The following is a 17,517-nucleotide window of genomic DNA, read 5'->3' on the forward strand; positions in this document are numbered from 1 at the left end:
CACAGTCTAAACACATGTGGTATAGGTGAACTAAACTGGTCGTGGTGTATGAGTGTGTGTAAATGAGTGTGTATGGGTGTTTCCCAGTACTGGGTTGCAGTTGGAAGGGTATCTGCTGTTTAAAACGTATGCTGGATAAGATGGCGGTTCATTCCACTGTGGCCACCCCTGATAAATAAAAACAGTAAGCTGAAGGTAAACGAATGAATGAAATGTTTGAACCTAAAAGGCAGACATGATTTCCATTTAAATGGCACAAACACACACAAAGGTTTTTTTGAATAGTCTAAACCACAAAAAAAAAGAAAACCTAAAGGCCTTATTTTGATATTTACATAATAAAGGCTCCAAAAAGCCGCACAACAGCCACTGTACACATTCGGGATGCAGAACAACTACTGGACTCACATGCTGATTCTCGCTCCACATGCAAAAGTTCAAGGTTGAAGAAGAAGTTTCAGTAGCTTCTAAAACTCAATCAATTCTTCTGCTACACATATTTATGAAATTAATTTCCATTTAAAAAGATAACAAAAACAAGCCCTGTTTACACTTGGTAATGAGATGCGTTTTAGTTAATCTGACTGCAACTAAATGATGTGTAAGATGGGTTTTTAGCTTGACCATTCTGAAGATGCATTTAAAAACTGAAGCAGAGAGTGACAAAAATGCAAAAACTGATGCAGAAAGTGACAAAAAATGTATTCAAAAGGCAAAAACTGATGCGGTGAGAGACAAAAAATGCATTTAAAGGCAAAAACTGATGCAGAGAGCAACAAAAAAAGGCATTTGAAAGACAAAAACTGATGCAGAAACTGACAAAAATGCATTTAAAAGGCAAAAACTTGTGCGGAAATTAACAATAATGAATTTAAAAAGCAAAAACGGATGCATAGAGTGACAAAAATGCATTTAAAAAGGCAAAAACTGATGCAAAGAGTGACAAACATGCATTTAATAGACAAAACTGGTGCAAAAAATGACACTAATGCATTTAAAAAGGCAAGAACAGATGATGAGAGTGACAAAAAAGCATTTAAGAGAAAAAACTGATGCAGAGGGTGACAAAAAAGCCTTCAAAAGCAAAAAACTGATGCAGAAAATGACAATAATGCATTTAAAAAGGCAAGAACAGATGATGAGAGTGACAACAAAGCATTTAAGAGAAAAAACTGATGCAGAAAGTGACAAAAATGCATCTAAAAAGGCAAAAACCTGATGCAGAAAGTGACAAAAATGCATTTAAAAATGCAAAAACTGATGTAGAAACTGATAATAATGCATTAAAAAGGCAAAAACTGAGGCAGAAATTGATAATAATGCATTAAAAAGGCAACATCTGAGGAAGAAATTGACAAAAATGCATTTAAAAATGCAAAAACTGATGCAGAAAGTGACAAAATTGCATTAAAATTGCAAAAACTGATGCAGAAACTGATAATAATGCATTAAAAAGGCAAAATCTGAGGCAGAAATTGACAAAAATGCATTTAAAAGGCAAAAACTGATGCAGAAAGTGACAAAAACACATTAAAAAGGCAAAACTGATGCAGAAAGTGACAATAATGCATTTAAAAATGCAAAAACTGATGCAGAAACTGATAAAAATGCATTAAATAGGCAAAATATGAGGCAGAAATTGACAAAAATGCATTTAAAAGGCAAAAACTGATGCAGAAAGTGACAAAAACACATTAAAAAGGCAAAACTGATGCAGAAACTGACAATAATGCATTTAAAAATGCAAAAACTGATGCAGAAATTGACAAAAAATGCATTTAAAATGCAAAAACTGATGCAGAAAGTGACAAAAACGCATTTTAAAATGCAAAAAGTGATGCTGAGAGTGGCCAACCTGCTAATAAAACCCATTTTTAACTAATCTAATCACAAGTAAATGATGTGTAAAATGGGTGTAAGAAGTTTTAGCTTTTTATAAACGCATGAATAAATGCATTTAAAAAAACAAAAAAAAACAATGGAAAACTCACGCTGGGTGTGACAAAATAGTGTCTCAGCAGCAGATAATACCATGCGGAAACAGAACCTAAGAATTGTTCCTGATATAATTATTTGTGAAATGCGTCTGCATTCATAAGCAGCACAAAAGAAAATAACCACTAGTCAGTTTAATTAAATGACTAATCAGCTGACTGACAATTAGTCAATCTCTGACCTCTTTCTTATTTCACACTGTTTGACTTTACTTTGAAAAATAGGGATTAATATAGGATTTAAAACCCAGTTTAACCAGGTCATAAGACTAAGTGTCCTAGTGTTTAAATATTTAGACGTCACGCACTCAGCTGTTTTACCTCACAAAAATCCCCTTCATTCTCCACGATTCCAGCTCCGCCGCTTAGACCCGGAATATAAAAGAAAGAGAAAAAGATCAAACCGAGATTCGGAACGAGACCGAAAAATAAAAATGGGGATCTTTATCTCTGAGTGCTTGCTTAAATGAAAGCCATTCTTCGCCACTGAAAGCCCCACAGAAAGACAGAGCGAGTGAGATGAACAGAGACGAATGAAGAGAGAGAGATTAAGAGTGAGCGAACGAGAGGACGAAAAGCAAGCCCTGCTCCCAGAGGACCCTGATGGCAGAGAAGATGGGATCAAGCCTCGCTAAACGAATTAGAAAGCATGAGCGAGAGAGCAACTCATGAAATTTACTCAACTCCCCTAATGATGTTCCTGTCTGACTGAATAATGGAAGCACTTGGGAGAAAGACAGCGAGAGAGATCGGACGCAATGGGAAACAGGAGGTGGCCGACAGGAAGAGTGCGTGTGATATTTATATTCTACAACATTATAATGAAGTTAGACACGGATAGACAAGCTAATGGCCTAGTCTTGAGATTCCTGACTATGTTTAGTCTTATCAAGAGTGTCCACTACTTTACAACGTCATATTGTAAATATAACTAGATTCTTAAAGTTTGAGAACAAACTTTGAGGCTGGCTTGTGAAAGCCTGACGGTAATAGTTTATTTAGTTTAAACAGTTTTAAAAAGTATGAAAAGATAGATAGATAGATAGATAGATAGATAGATAGATAGATAGATAGATAGATAGATAGATAGATAGATAGATAGATAGATAGATAGATAGATGATAGATAGATAGATAGATAGATAGATAGATAGATAGATAGATAGATAGATAGATAGATAGATAGATAAGCATGGTATTAGCATGATTCTAGCGTGAATTAGCATTTTGTTAGCATGATTCTAGCATGAATTAGCATGTTGTTAGCATGATTCTAGCATGAATTAGCATGTTGTTAGCATGATTGTAGCATGAATTAGCATGTTACTAGCACGATTCTAGCACGAATTAGCATGTTACTAGCACGAATTAGCATGTTACTAGCACGATTCTAACACGAATTACCATGTTAGCACGATTCTAGCACGAATTAGCATGTTACTAGCACGATTCTAGCATGAATTAGCATGTTACTAGCACGATTCTAGCACGAATTAGCATGTTACTAGCACGAATTAGCATGTTACTAGCACGATTCTAACACGAATTAGCATGTTAGCACGATTCTAGCACGAATTAGCATGTTACTAGCACGATTCTAGCACGAATTAACATGTTACTAGTACGATTCTAGCATGAATTAGCATGTTACTAGCATGATTCTAGCATGAATTAGCATGTTACTAGCACAATTCTAGCATGAATTAGCATGTTGTTAACATGATTCTAGCATGAATTAGCATATGTTAGCATGATAGATAGATAGATAGATAGATAGATAGATAGATAGATAGATAGATAGATAGATAGATAGATAAGCATGTTATTAGCATGATTCTAGCGTGAATTAGCATGTTGCTAGCATGATTGTAGCATGAATTAGCATGTTGCTAGCATGATTGTAGCATGAATTAGCATATGTTAGCATAATGGATGGATGGATGGATGGATGGATGGATGGATGGATGGATGGATGGATGGATGGATGGATGGATGGATGGATAGATAGATAGATGGTGGGCGAGCATGAGTCAAACAAGCCAACCCCCGCTTCTCTACGATGTTCTGATGCTGAGATATAGCTGGTGTTATATCGTTGCTAGGTTGGCTACACAAGCAGCCTAATTATATAAGGAATAATTGTGCAGATTTTCCGAATGCATTGCGATTCTGAGATTAGTTTTTACCAGTAGATGGCGCTGTATGCTTCATAAACTTGCGTACCTGCGTATCTCCAATTGCTTAAATCCAGATCTTGAAACAGGACTGGGACGATACATAAAATACAGAAACATCTGCAATTCTGAGATTAGTTTTGACCAGTAGATGGCGCTGTAGGTTTTATAAACAGCTGTACTCTGCTCAACTCCAACTGCTTATATACATACATCGAGTGAGAGCGGACGCAACGGGAAACAGGAGGTGGCCGACAGGAAGAGTGCGTGTGATATTTATATCCTACAACACTACAAAGAAGTTAGACTATTAGACACGAATAGACACAAGCTAATAGGCTAGTCTTGAGATTCTTGAGCATGTTTAGTCTTATCTAGAGCGTTCTTTACTTTTGTAGGCTCCAGTCTATAGTGAAAATGATAATTAAATACAGAAATAATTCTGCAGGGATTTTCCGATTGCATTGCGATTTTAAGATCAGTTTTTACCAGTAGATGGCGCTTTATGTTTCATAAACCTGCAAACCTGCGTATCTCCATTTCCTTAAATTTAGATCTTGAAACAGGACAGGGACGATACATAAAATACAGAAATAATTCTGCAGGGATTTTCTGAATGCATTGCGATTCTGAGATTAGTTTTGACCAGTAGATGGCGCTGTAAGCCTTATAAACAGGCATACTTTGCTTAACCCTAATACCGTAGATACGCACAGCGAGAGAGAGAGCAGATGTAATGGGAAACAGGAGGTTGCCGACAGGAAGAGTGCGGTTGATATTTATATTGTCCAACATTATAATGAAGTTCGACTATTAGACGACATAAGCTAATTGCCTGGCCTTGAGGTTCCTGACAACATTTAGTCTTATTAAGAGCGTACTTTTCTTTTGTAGGCTCCAGTCTAGTGAGAATGAATGAGACGATAAATTAAATACAGAAATAATTCTGCAGGGATTTCTCTGAATGCACTGCAATTCTGAAGTTAGTTGTTACCAGTAGATGGCGCTGTATGCTTTACAAACAACCATACTTGCGTACCTCCAATTCATCATATTCACATCTTGAAACAGGACTGGGACGATACATTGAATACAGAAGTAATTCCACATAGATTTTCCAAATGCATTGCAATTCTAAGATTAATTTTTACCAGTAGATGGCGCTGTATGCTTTACAAACAACCATACAGGAGGTGGCCGACAAGAAGAGTGTGTGTGATATTTATATTGTACAACATTACAACGCTTTTTAAACAGCAGCATTTGCATACCTCCAATTCTTTATATTTAGATTTTGAAACAGGACTGGGACGATACATCAAACACAGAAATAATTCTGCATGGGTTTATCAAACCCATTGCAATTCTGAATTATTTTTTTTACCAGTACATGGCGCTGTACGCTTTCTAAACAGCCGTATTTGCGTACCTCCAATTTTTTATATTAAGATTTTGAAACAGGTCTGGGCGATAAATCAAATCCAGAAATAATTCTGCATGGACTTACCGAATGCATTGCGATTCTGAGATTAGTTTTACCAGTAGATGGCGCTGCTTTACAAACAACCATACTTGCGTACCTCTAATTCCTTTTATACACATCTAGAAACTAAATTAATCATTAATAAAGTTTGGAAAGGTACATCTGACCACAATGGTTGGTCTTATCAAGAGCGTCCTTTACATTTGCCGGCTCCACCCCAATGAATAAAATTAGGGAGATAAATCGAATACAGAAATAATTCTGCATGGATTTTCCCAATGCATTAAGATTCTGGGGTTAGTTCTTACCAGTAGATGGCGCTGTATGCTTTACAAACAACCATACTTGCGTACCTCTAATTCCTTATATAGACATTTTGAAATGAAAGTAACCGTTAATAAAGTTTGAAATGGTATATCTGACCACAATGGCATGTCTCATCAAGAGCGTCCTTTTGAATTAAATCCATGTACAAACGATATACAAATCATATTTGCATTGAATTTATCCCCTTGGCCCAACCAAGAAGCATACTGTAGTCACATTTGAACCTTTTAAATTATCCTAAGACAACAATGGGTGTTGTTCAATAGTTATTCAATGAAAGGTTTTGGCCAACTTCCAAAAGTTGCCTCCTCTACTCAACTATACTTTACTGGGCCACTCCCCATCATTCCCAGCTGTCCCAACCAGGCGACCCAAGCCTGATCAACAATTCCCCCACTTATATCTAATCACAGTCACCCTTTGCGCCAAGATGATGGAAGTTGAACTCTGGCAGAGGACATTACTGAAGCACACCCATTCATAAAACCCAACAAATCAATCGACATAGGCAGGCAGTGTCTCAATGACCTGAACTCACCGAGTTGATGCATGGTAGCTCCTTGTTGAGCAACCAGGGCAAAGACAGCCTGCCCTCTCCTCTATAGCATGACTGGATCCTTTCCTTGATCTTCTCCTTGATCTTCGTAAGAGTAAACAGGCAGAGCGCTGACTCTCTTGGAGGTTTGGCTCGGTTCTTCTGACCTTGAGAGAAGACCGTAAACAATATATCCTCCTGCTCGGATACTCCCAAGGAGTTTGCAAGTTGCCTTCCGGGTTTGCTTAAGTAGGCATCCTGGATTAGTCGATACTCCACACCATCCTTAGTACATCCGATTGGAAATTCCACATAGGAGTAAAACCTGGGATCATCAATACAAAGTCGAACAATCTTGGATGTGAAGAACTGCTCTCCGCTTGCGTCAGGAGACGTTAGCTGGGTATCCAGCTGCAACGTCAGGTAGTAGACGAACTGCTCACTGCTAAAGCTGTAAATATAGTAGATATCGAACGCTGGGAATTTGGACAGCGTATCCGAAGGGATCTTTAATTGAGAGGAGACAAACTCATCCTGATGGACGAAGCTGAACATGTCGGCATCCTCCTCATTGGCCATCAGCTTCCGGCTGGAGAGTGTGGGGAAGTACTCGGATTTTCCATCAATAGGTGTGCCGATGAAAAGCTTGCTGAGGTGACCCTCAGAAATGATGACCCCAGACATGGTTCCTGATTCGACCACACTAGAAAGGTAGTGTTCCTTCCGGTGGTGTGGCTCGCCGAGCTTAAAGAGATCATCCAGGCGCAGAAACTGACAGATCCCTTGCGAGGTACTTCCACAGGCAATGAGTCGGTTTTGGGGATAGTCTATTAGCAGCAGCTTGTTCACATTGCTATTCGGGGAAAGATCATGGGGGCATGACTGTACACTCGGAGGTGGATAGCATTTCTCATTGTCTACAACTGGACCCGTTACGTGACTTCTCAATTTGGTCAAGTTGCTAGAAAGCTTGTAGATCCAGTTTACCGCACCGACATACACATCTCCTGTCTTATTGTGAATGGCTAAATGTGTCAGACCCCAATCTGGAGGTGTGAAGGACCTAAATGGCTCCAGTGCTCCTTCAGAATGATGTGGGGAATTGCAGATAGTCAGAAGCCCAAGGAGAACTACAGTCTTTGGGCTAATAATGCACTGCGGACCCTGTGGTGGCCACATATCTGCACTGGTCCTTGAAGGATGTGGCGGTCCACGCTATTAGTCTTTAATTGAAGGGTTTTAAATTAACTCAAACAAGAAAGGGATGCAGCACAGGCCTTGCTGATTCGACACTTCCTTGGCTTCTCAAACAATCATTAACTCCGACATCCACCTTCGGTCCTCGTCCAGCGCTCCTGCAGGGCAAAGAAACACATGATGAGTGTTAAGGTTATCTTAGCACACTTTTTTTTTTAAAAAGGTAAAAAGTAAAAGTAATTTTTAGATTAACTTTTGTTTTTAAAAGTGTGAAAGAGAAGACGAGCAGAACACACACCATAGTCATCATAATTGGTTCCTAATTGGTACAACAAATGCAGAAAAAAACACAGCGCTTAGTAATTAATTACTCACATTAACCACGTGTGTTATGAAGAACAAACTGAACATAAAGAATTAACTATGAAACTGCATATGAAAGTGAAAACATAAACGGATCTGCGCCGTTCTTAAGGCTAATTTATACTTCTGCGTCAAACGCACGCGTATGCTACGGCGTTGATGCATAGCACTACGCCGTGGCCATCGGCATCTGCGTCGCTGACGTACACCTCTCAAACAATGTAACTACATGTTGCAATGACTATTGCAACAAGCTCTGTGATTGGTCGGCTTGGTAGCGCTGATGAGTCTGGGCGGGACCGAGAGTCGCGTGAATGGCCTGACCCCGATGTATCGATTGTTTACAAGTGTGGAGTACCGTGAAGGAGCTCCGGATGGAAAGTTTTGTTTTGTGTTTACCTCATAGCTAAAGTTGTTGCACGTCCGCCGGTTGCTGCCTCAAAATGAGCGAGTTTGAGCCACTTGAGCATTCAGGAAGCATTCAGAAAAACACAGAGGAACATTTACACCTCACTGCCAACCAGCGTTTCGGAAGTGTTAATGCAAACCAACAGAGACAGCACGCAGAAGTAAAAATGCACAGCTACGCGTGTTGCATGCACTGTGGGTTACGCCGGTCACTTGATGCAGAAGAATAAACCAGGCTTTAAAGCGACAGTACACTATATACAGCCTAAACCACGGCGAATGAAGCTCTGCACAAGACTTTTGGCCAGCGGAGAAATTAAAATGGTCGTGCCCAACTGAGTCTGGTTCTCTCAAGGTTTTTTTTCTTCACTCCCATCAGGTGAAGTTTTTTTTCCCTCTCCGCTGTCGCCACTGCCTCGCATGGTTCAGGATTGGTAGAGCTACGCATCGATGAATTTGCTCTTCAGTGTTTGAACTCTCAGTAATGATTAAATCACACTGAACTGAGCTAAACTGAACTGAACTGAACTTAAACACTAAAACCTGAACCACACTGATCCAGTTACTATGACCATTTATGTGAAGCTGCTTTGACACAATCTACATTGTAAAAGCGCCATACAAATAAAGCTGAATTGAATTGAATTGAATATATTCCTGCTGCCGCTTGTTTTTGTTAAACGTCATTTATCTCCAATGCGCTCTGTCGCGAGGGAGGTGAGCGTGAGTATTTACAACACTCAGGAGCCAACTCAGGGCTGACCCGTGGCATAGGCAGTATAGGCCATTGCTAAGGGCGCTGTACATCCAGGGGGGGCGACAAAAATGAGCGCGGTTAAGTTGGTTTTGTTATCGATATTCCTGACACATTCAGTGATAGACGACAATAACTCAAAAACCTCTTACCCTAAAAAAATCTAAAGTGTGTTTCCTACAAAAAGACAAAGCTGGTTATGTTTCACAGCTGTCTTTTTCTTTTCTCGCTCGACATTACGAGCACTGCTCCCTTTAAGCCCTCGCAATATGCGTTTAGCCGGGAGAGCTCGAGCGGAGCGGGGCTCTCAATAAGAGACCATTGGAAAAGTGCTTCTTTTTTTTCGTTTTTTTTTTTTTTTTTAAGCTCTGCTCATTGCGAGCTCTCCCGGCTAAACGCATATTGCGAGCGCTTAAGTGTGTGTGTGTGTTTGTTAGGTGCTGTCTATGTTTGTGTATGTGTATGAATGAGAGACAGTGTGGTGCTGTGTGTGTATACAGACAGCTTGTTATAGCCTCGCCCCAAAATATAACACTGTGTATGGAAAGCATCGTCAATGCACAGAGATATCGAATTGAACCGAATCAATGGCATAATCATAACTGAACCGAACCGTGAGACCAGTATAGGTTCACTCCTCTACACTCTAGTGAACAGTGATCCGATTTAGAACAACATTTGTGTACTGTATAGGGTATATGCCGAAACATGCTAACAGGACTTTTAATTTGCCAGTAACCTGGGTTAGGCGCTTCCGGTCAACAGTATGAAAATGCTAAAATTGGCGCATTTAACGTCTATTTTCTTTTAAAATCAGCGATCTTGACTGACTGATTAATATCCAATATAAAAATGGGTCTCAGATTGTACAAAAAGCACTGCATTAAATTACAGTTTTCCCCCGCCATGTCTTTATAATATGAACATTTATTTTACCCCAGTGTATTCAATGGAGCTTCTGCGCTAGCCTGCCGATTCTGACGGGCGCGTGCGTGTAAACGACTTTTTGTCTCGTTTTAGGCTTGAGCAACTAAATGAATGCCAAAGTTTATTTAACTGATAGTATTTTAATTACATTACAACATCAATGCTGTAAAAAGAACCGTATAAATTGGAAAAAAATTCACAATAACAGGTCACCGGAAGCTTATCAGTATGGGAAAAACACTAGCTTGGCATAAACTCTATTCAAATGAAATCTGATTTAAAAATGCTAAACTACAACTACAATAACTTTGATGAGAGCAAATGAAACACATCCAAACTCCTCACGCATCATTTCTCAAAGTCAAACAGAGAGGAAAAAAAGTTTCAAGACAATTTCGCCACAAATCATTAGGTACTGCGTGGTCAAATGAGGTGAACCGTGTCAACCTTTAATTACAAAGACTGATGGCTCTGAGGGTGAAGATGGATTGGAGATGCACTGTATACAAACTCTAACACCGCAGCCGTAGAGTCGGACCTGGGCATGAAACATCCATCATCACAAACTATCTGACAGCACCTCTGTGTAGATGAAGTATGCACGCACATGACGCCGTACCTTTAAAATGCCCCTGAAAAACAAGCCAAAAGCAAGTCTTTGAGGCCTGAGATGCTTCAAGTTGTTCTTGACTTTTACAAGAGCAAGGAAATTAAATTGTCCTGTTTCAAGTCAAATAGAAATGATTTATACACCTTTCCCTTTCTAATTCACGACTATGAAAACACAAAAGCCAGATATAAATAAATGAGAGGTATTTTGGAGATTTCTTTAAAGGGGTAGTTCACTGCAAAATGTTGATGAACATTAATGTACATTGTGATGATGAAGAATACTTGTGCGATATATTGGCACAGAAATTGTTGCAATAAGCCACAGGTGTCAAAGTCAGTTCCTGGAGGGCCGCAGCTCAGCACAGTTTAGCTTTAACCCTAATTAAACACACCTGATCAAACTAATTGAGTCCTTTTTTGAAACCTACAGGTAAGTGTGTTGAAGCAGAGTTGGAACTAATCTGTGCAGGGCTGCGGTAGGCAAAGATTTCCATTATTACGGTTATTTAGATTCTATAAGTTGATGAGTGTGTTAAAAGGTTGTTAAAATGTCCTAGTATATATATTTAGCTATTGTAAGTTTCTCCCCCAAAAATAAAACTGTCCAACTCCGCACTTTGCACTGATGAGTGCTGTTTTTGACTGGAGTTCATAGCAGCTCTGAAAACGAAACCAAGCAAACTGCTGCCAGCACACTTACTAAACAAAAAATTGCTGGTCAAGGACATAAGTAATAAAATGACGTATTACGAGAGAGGTATATTAATATATTAAACCAGAATAACTTGTTTTCAGCATTCAATGAAATGGGTAGTTTTTATTTATTTTTGCAAAAGGGTTGGATACTCAAAAATGTCACTTGTTAAATAAATTACTACATTATCAGGGATCATTAATATAAGAAACTAGCTATTATACACTTAGTTTTTAGAGTAGACATTGAGGTCCACCCTATTTAGGTCCGCTCATTTTAAAATTTCTGCCCCCTGGCTGCATATCGAAAGTGACACAACCACATGAGTAAACAACAAAGACAACATCAATGCTTCTAATGCCAGGTCTAAACAGAGGATTTTGCTGCGTATAGTGGCCAGCCATGCCAAAACACATTTTTATGTTATACAGTTGGCTACCATCAATCTATAATATAATATAATATAATATAATATAATATAATATAATATAATATAATATAATATAATATAATATAATATAATATAATATAAAATAATATAATATAAAATAATATAATATAATATAAAATAATATAATATAATATAAAATAATATAATATAAAATAAAATAATATAAAATAATATAATATAATATAATATAAAATAATATAATATAATATAATGAAATATATTATAATAAATAATTATTATATGGTCAAAGGTATGGGGTCAGTAAGAATTTTATATGTTTTAATAAAGGTTTTCTTGTCCACCAAGACTGCATTTACTTAATCAAAAACAGAACAAATTGGTCGGCGCTAGTGGTGTAGTGGTTTGTGCGTCGGCACTCCGGTGCTCGCGGCGACCCGGGTTCGAATCCGCCTCGCGGCCCTATGCCGATCCTTCCCCTCTCTCTGCTCCCCATGCTTTCCTGTCAATTCTCTCTACTGTCCTTTCAAAAATAAAGGTGAAAACCCGGAAGAAAAAAAAAAAAAGAACAAATTGTAAAATTATGACATGTTATTGTACTATAAAATAACTGGTTTAAAAGTAGGTCATAATTTAATTTATTAATTTATTTCAGTGATTGTAATGATGAATTTTCACCTTCATTACTCCAGTCTTCAGAGTTACATGATCCCTTAGAAATAACTCGAATACAAATTATTATTATTATTGTTTTTATTAATATTAATATTATAATTATTCTTATTAATAATGACAATAATAATAAAAGCAACAGGGAGTAATAACTTCATTTGAAACTACATACAGTGTAAGTAATAAATAAATATTTAATAAATAATTTTAAACAATTTAATATTTTGTAAAGGCCTTGAACAGAATTTTTTTTATTAAATTATTAAATAACATTATTATTTAAAAAAAAAAAAAAACTAGTAGTGTAGATCAGTGCAAGTTTAATAAAATAACTTAATGTGTGTGTTGAATATAAGATGTTTGTTGATAGGCTGTGCTTTTGTTAAAACCTCTTTGTCGGTCGCAAAACTTTTTAATGCATTAAAGGGCAGCGCATATATTAGCCTTACCATGGAGTTTGTTCACCCTCTGCCTATGCCAACTTCAAAATATTTTCTTTTGTGTTCAACACAACAACAAACACACTCAAATTGGTTTGGAACAAGTCAGGTATGAGTACATGATGACACTTTTCTGTGTGAACTATCCCTTTAAAGCTGTTCATCCAGATTATATTGGGATACAGTGACAGCCTGTTTAGAATAAAAGGGGCTGAATTATGCTCTTATTTTTAGTGATGAAGCTTAAAATCAAGTCAACTGACAGCCATAAGAGATCACAAATAAATAGCAAGGGGTGGCATGGTGACTCAGTGGTTAGCACTGTGGCCTCACAGCAAGAAGGTCGTTGGTTCGAGTTCTAGCTGGGCCAGTTGGCATTAGAGTAAGGTTTGCATGTTCTGCCCGTGTTTTCTCCGGGTGCTCCGGTTTCCCCCACAGTCCAAACACATGTACTATAATTGATTAAATAAATTGGCCATAGTGTATAAGTGAATGGGTGAGTATGGGTGTCTCCCAGTACTGAGTTGCAGCTGGAAGGGCATAAAACAAATGCTGAAATAGTTGGCGGTTCATTCCGCTGTGGCGACCCCTGATAATCAGGGACTACGCCGAGGGAAAATGAATGAAATAATGAACTGAACTCAGATGGAAAGTTAGCCACATGTTACTCCACAGTGGTATAAAAGCACCCAATACTGTGGTGACAGAAACACATTGTGATTGACAGAATATAAATCCAAATAAACAAGATCACCTTCACCATTTCCATCGGGAAAAAAATAAAAAGGATTAACAAAAAAAAAAGAAAAAAAAATGAATTTTTTCAGCAACAGGAGAGCGCCGGAGGCAAGCCAAAACTGCGAGAGATAAAGAAAATATAAAGGCGAGATAGAGCAGAGGGGAAAATAGGAGAAATGTTTTCCTTTCTCCGTCCCTTTCTTTGCCCATTTCTTATCTCCATTGCTTTTTTCCTGCTGGGGTGATTGAGGGCTTTCTTATCCGTCCATCATTCCCCAAGGACGGGATGATGGGAAGCGGCGTCACTCCACGCTTCTCCAGACACATGAGCAAAAATGGACCGGGAAAAGGGAAAGTTTTCCTATCAGCAGAGGAACGGCAAACCAAAGCCATTCAATTTCAGAGATGAGCTGCAATCATATTTTATACACAATATATTTGATTATTTACTACTATTGCTGTTCTTCCATACAAAGAAGCAAAGAAATATTTTATATATATATATATATATATATATATACAGTTGAAGTCAGAATTATTCGCCCCCCTTTGATTTTATTTTTTTTTATATTTCCCAAATGATGTTTAACAGATTCAGGAAATTTTCACAGTATGTCTGATAATATTTTTTCTTCAGGAGAATTTTTTATTTGTTTTATTTCGATTAGAACAAAAGCAGTTATTAATTTTTTAAACACCATTTTAAGGTCAATATTATTAGCCCCTTTATAAGTTATTAGCCCCTGCATTTGAGTTTAAGCGTACTACTCGGCTGTCAGAAAAGTATGTTCTATACAGTATGAATGTGAAAAGTATGAATGGAATTCAGACGTATTGAATACGCCGTTTTGTCATGGTCACGTGACCCATCTGCGTCAGTTGCATTGCTTCACTCTGATAACGCAGCATGCATGGAATGCGCACTCCAGAATCTCGCCGGAAGTAGTAAGTCATACGGGCACTTTTCGCATACTGTTTTTCGAATTCTATGAATTCGGACATACTACTCGGCTCGCATACTGATTTTAGTGTACTATAAAGTATGGAAGTATGTTGTCCGCGGGTCTTGGAGGGCCCGTGTCCTGCAAAATAATTTTTTATTTTATGTTTTACATGATTATTTTATATATAAATATTTTTTTCTAAATGTGCATAATATACATATCTATACTTGGATGTGTGCACATTAAATATTATGTTTTAATTTTATTATATTTATTTATATCTATTAAAATTCACAAATTTGTATACTTTACAAATATATATATATATATATATATATATATATATATATATATATATATATATATATATATATATATATATATATATTCAATTCAATTCAATTCAGCTTTATTTGTATAGCGCTTTTACAATGTAGATTGTGTCAAAGCAGCTTAACATAAATGGTCATAGTAACTGGATCAGTGTGGTTCAGGTTTTAGTGTTTAAGTTCAGTTCAGTTCAGTTTAGCTCAGTTCAGTGTGATTTAATCATTACTGAGAGTTCAAACACTGAAGAGCAAATCCATCGATGCGTAGCTCTACCAATCCTGAACCATGCGAGGCAGTGGCGACAGCGGAGAGGGAAAAAAAAATTCACCTGATGGGAGTGAAGATATATATATATATATAAATATATATATATATATATATATATATATATATATATATATATATATATATATATATATATATATATATATATATATAAATAGATAAATATAAATATTTTTCTAAACATGCACATACATATATACTTCAGTGAGTGTACTTTATATATTATGTATTTGTTTTTATTTCTTGGGGCATACTGTTTTTCAAATTCTATGACTTCCGACATACTACTCGGTTCGCAAACTGATTTTATTGTACTATATAGTATGGAAGTATGCGGTTTCGGATGCAGCCTCAGTCTTGGAGGGCCTATGTCCAGCAAAAGTTAGTTCCAACCCCAATCAGACACACCTGGGCTCAAGCTCTTACTAGACTTTCTAGAAACATCTTTGCAGTGTGTTGAGGCAAGTTGGAGCTAAAATCTGCAGGACACCGGCCCTCCAGGACTGAGTTTGGACACCCCTGTCTTAGATAAACTACAAACCTCCTTGCAGGAGTGTTAAAGCAAGTTGGAGCTAAACTCAGCATGACACTGGCCCTCCAGGACGATAGCGAAATCAACCACAAACCACGCAGTGGATGCTCTTATAGCTACAACCCACGACCAACACCCACACACACTCATACACTACAGCCAATTTAGTTCATCAGTTCCCCTATAGCGCATGTGTTTGACTGTGGAGGAAACTGGAGCACTCGGAGAAACCCACGCCAACACGGGGAGAACATGCAAACTCCACACAGAAATGCCAAGTGGCCCAGCTGGGACTCAAACCAGCGACATTCTTGCTGTAAGGCGACAACCGCTGACCACTGTGCCACCTTCTGAATAACAGCAAAAGTAATTTAAGAGGATGATGCTTGTGTGAACGTGAAACAGAAGAGGCTGAAGATATCTAAACCTCACTTCTCTTCATTTAAGAGGATCAGCCACCGCAAAACCAAACCAACCAAGTGTTATCAGGCGATGAATAAATCAGTCAACACAGCTCAGGTTTAGAGATAAAGCATGATAGCCAAAATGAATGAACATATAAGAAAGCAAAAGTCTGGCAGAAAGGATTGAGAACTGAAGAGGATGATCAATCTCATCAGCAGATAAAAGAAATCCTTGTCCAGCATCCCTCCAGGCTTTCTTTCATCTTCCACTTTTAGCTTCAGCAATTTCCCATGAGTACCTGCACTTCAGATGATCACAACCCGCTTAAACGACGCCAATCAATGAATCCGCAAGCGCCAAAATGACTGAATATGTCTCTGCCGCTATAATAGACGCTCTTATTTATATCACGGCTCCAAGTCTACTATTATCGCTGGCATCCGTTTCTACTTGTGTCAGTCAAATGAGCTGCTCACACACACACAGGCACACACAGACACACACACACACACACACACACACACACACACACACACACACACACACACACACACACACACACACACACACACACACACACACACACACTTTAAACCTGCAAACCGCAGACAGATTATTGTGCAAACACTTCTTCTTCATTACAGGGAAATCAACCACAGGCTTTATTTATGTAGAAGCATTCAGGTCTAATAGGCAGGAGCACTTTTTATAGGTCTGATTTAAGCCCGCTGCATTAAATAATTAACAACTGCTGGATTATTAATATTATGGAAATGCAATGCAACATTTTTGTGGTATTAAAATGCACTTACATTTCCTCAAGCAGAATATTAAAGCATTTTGGGTTTGAAGCGACAGGTTTCATGAGATTCAGTCTTAGACACCGGCACAATAAATGAAGCATTAAAATCATTAAATATATAAATAATTAACCAACGGCACTGTGGTTTAATGATAAATCATGACTGCTTGCATACAAAATAAAAATGCACATTTATTTATATTCACATAAGGCATGTAGTAACTGTATTCAATGTGCTTATATAAATGCACACACACATACATGTTTATACTATCAACATATTAACATATATATATATATTGCTATGTAAATATTTTAAATATAAATATAACATTTACATACATAATATGAAATCTTGCATAAATAAAGTGTCCAATAACTAATAGACAGAAGCATTTTTTAAGTCTGATTTTAGGTATGCAGCATTAATTAACAGCTGCAGCAATATTGTTGAAATAAAATAAGAAAATTGTATTTACAAAATATGTGTGTA

General features: G+C 37.6%; 1 protein-coding gene across 3 annotated transcripts in view; it reads right to left on the bottom strand.

Annotated features, from left to right (window-relative positions):
- The window catches only part of plxna1b (plexin A1b), a 222,898-nt gene that overhangs the window by 173,215 nt on the left and 32,166 nt on the right, over nucleotides 1–17,517 (bottom strand). For 2 of the 3 annotated variants that reach the window (XM_073953028.1, XM_073953029.1), the window contains exon 2: nucleotides 6,516–7,867. In XM_073953028.1, the coding sequence (XP_073809129.1) occupies nucleotides 6,516–7,691 (1,176 nt within the window). In that variant the 5' untranslated portion in view covers nucleotides 7,692–7,867. 3 annotated transcript variants of the gene reach the window in all.

Source organism: Danio rerio, chromosome 6, assembly GCF_049306965.1.
Source record: "Danio rerio strain Tuebingen ecotype United States chromosome 6, GRCz12tu, whole genome shotgun sequence".
NCBI lineage: Eukaryota > Metazoa > Chordata > Actinopteri > Cypriniformes > Danionidae > Danio > Danio rerio.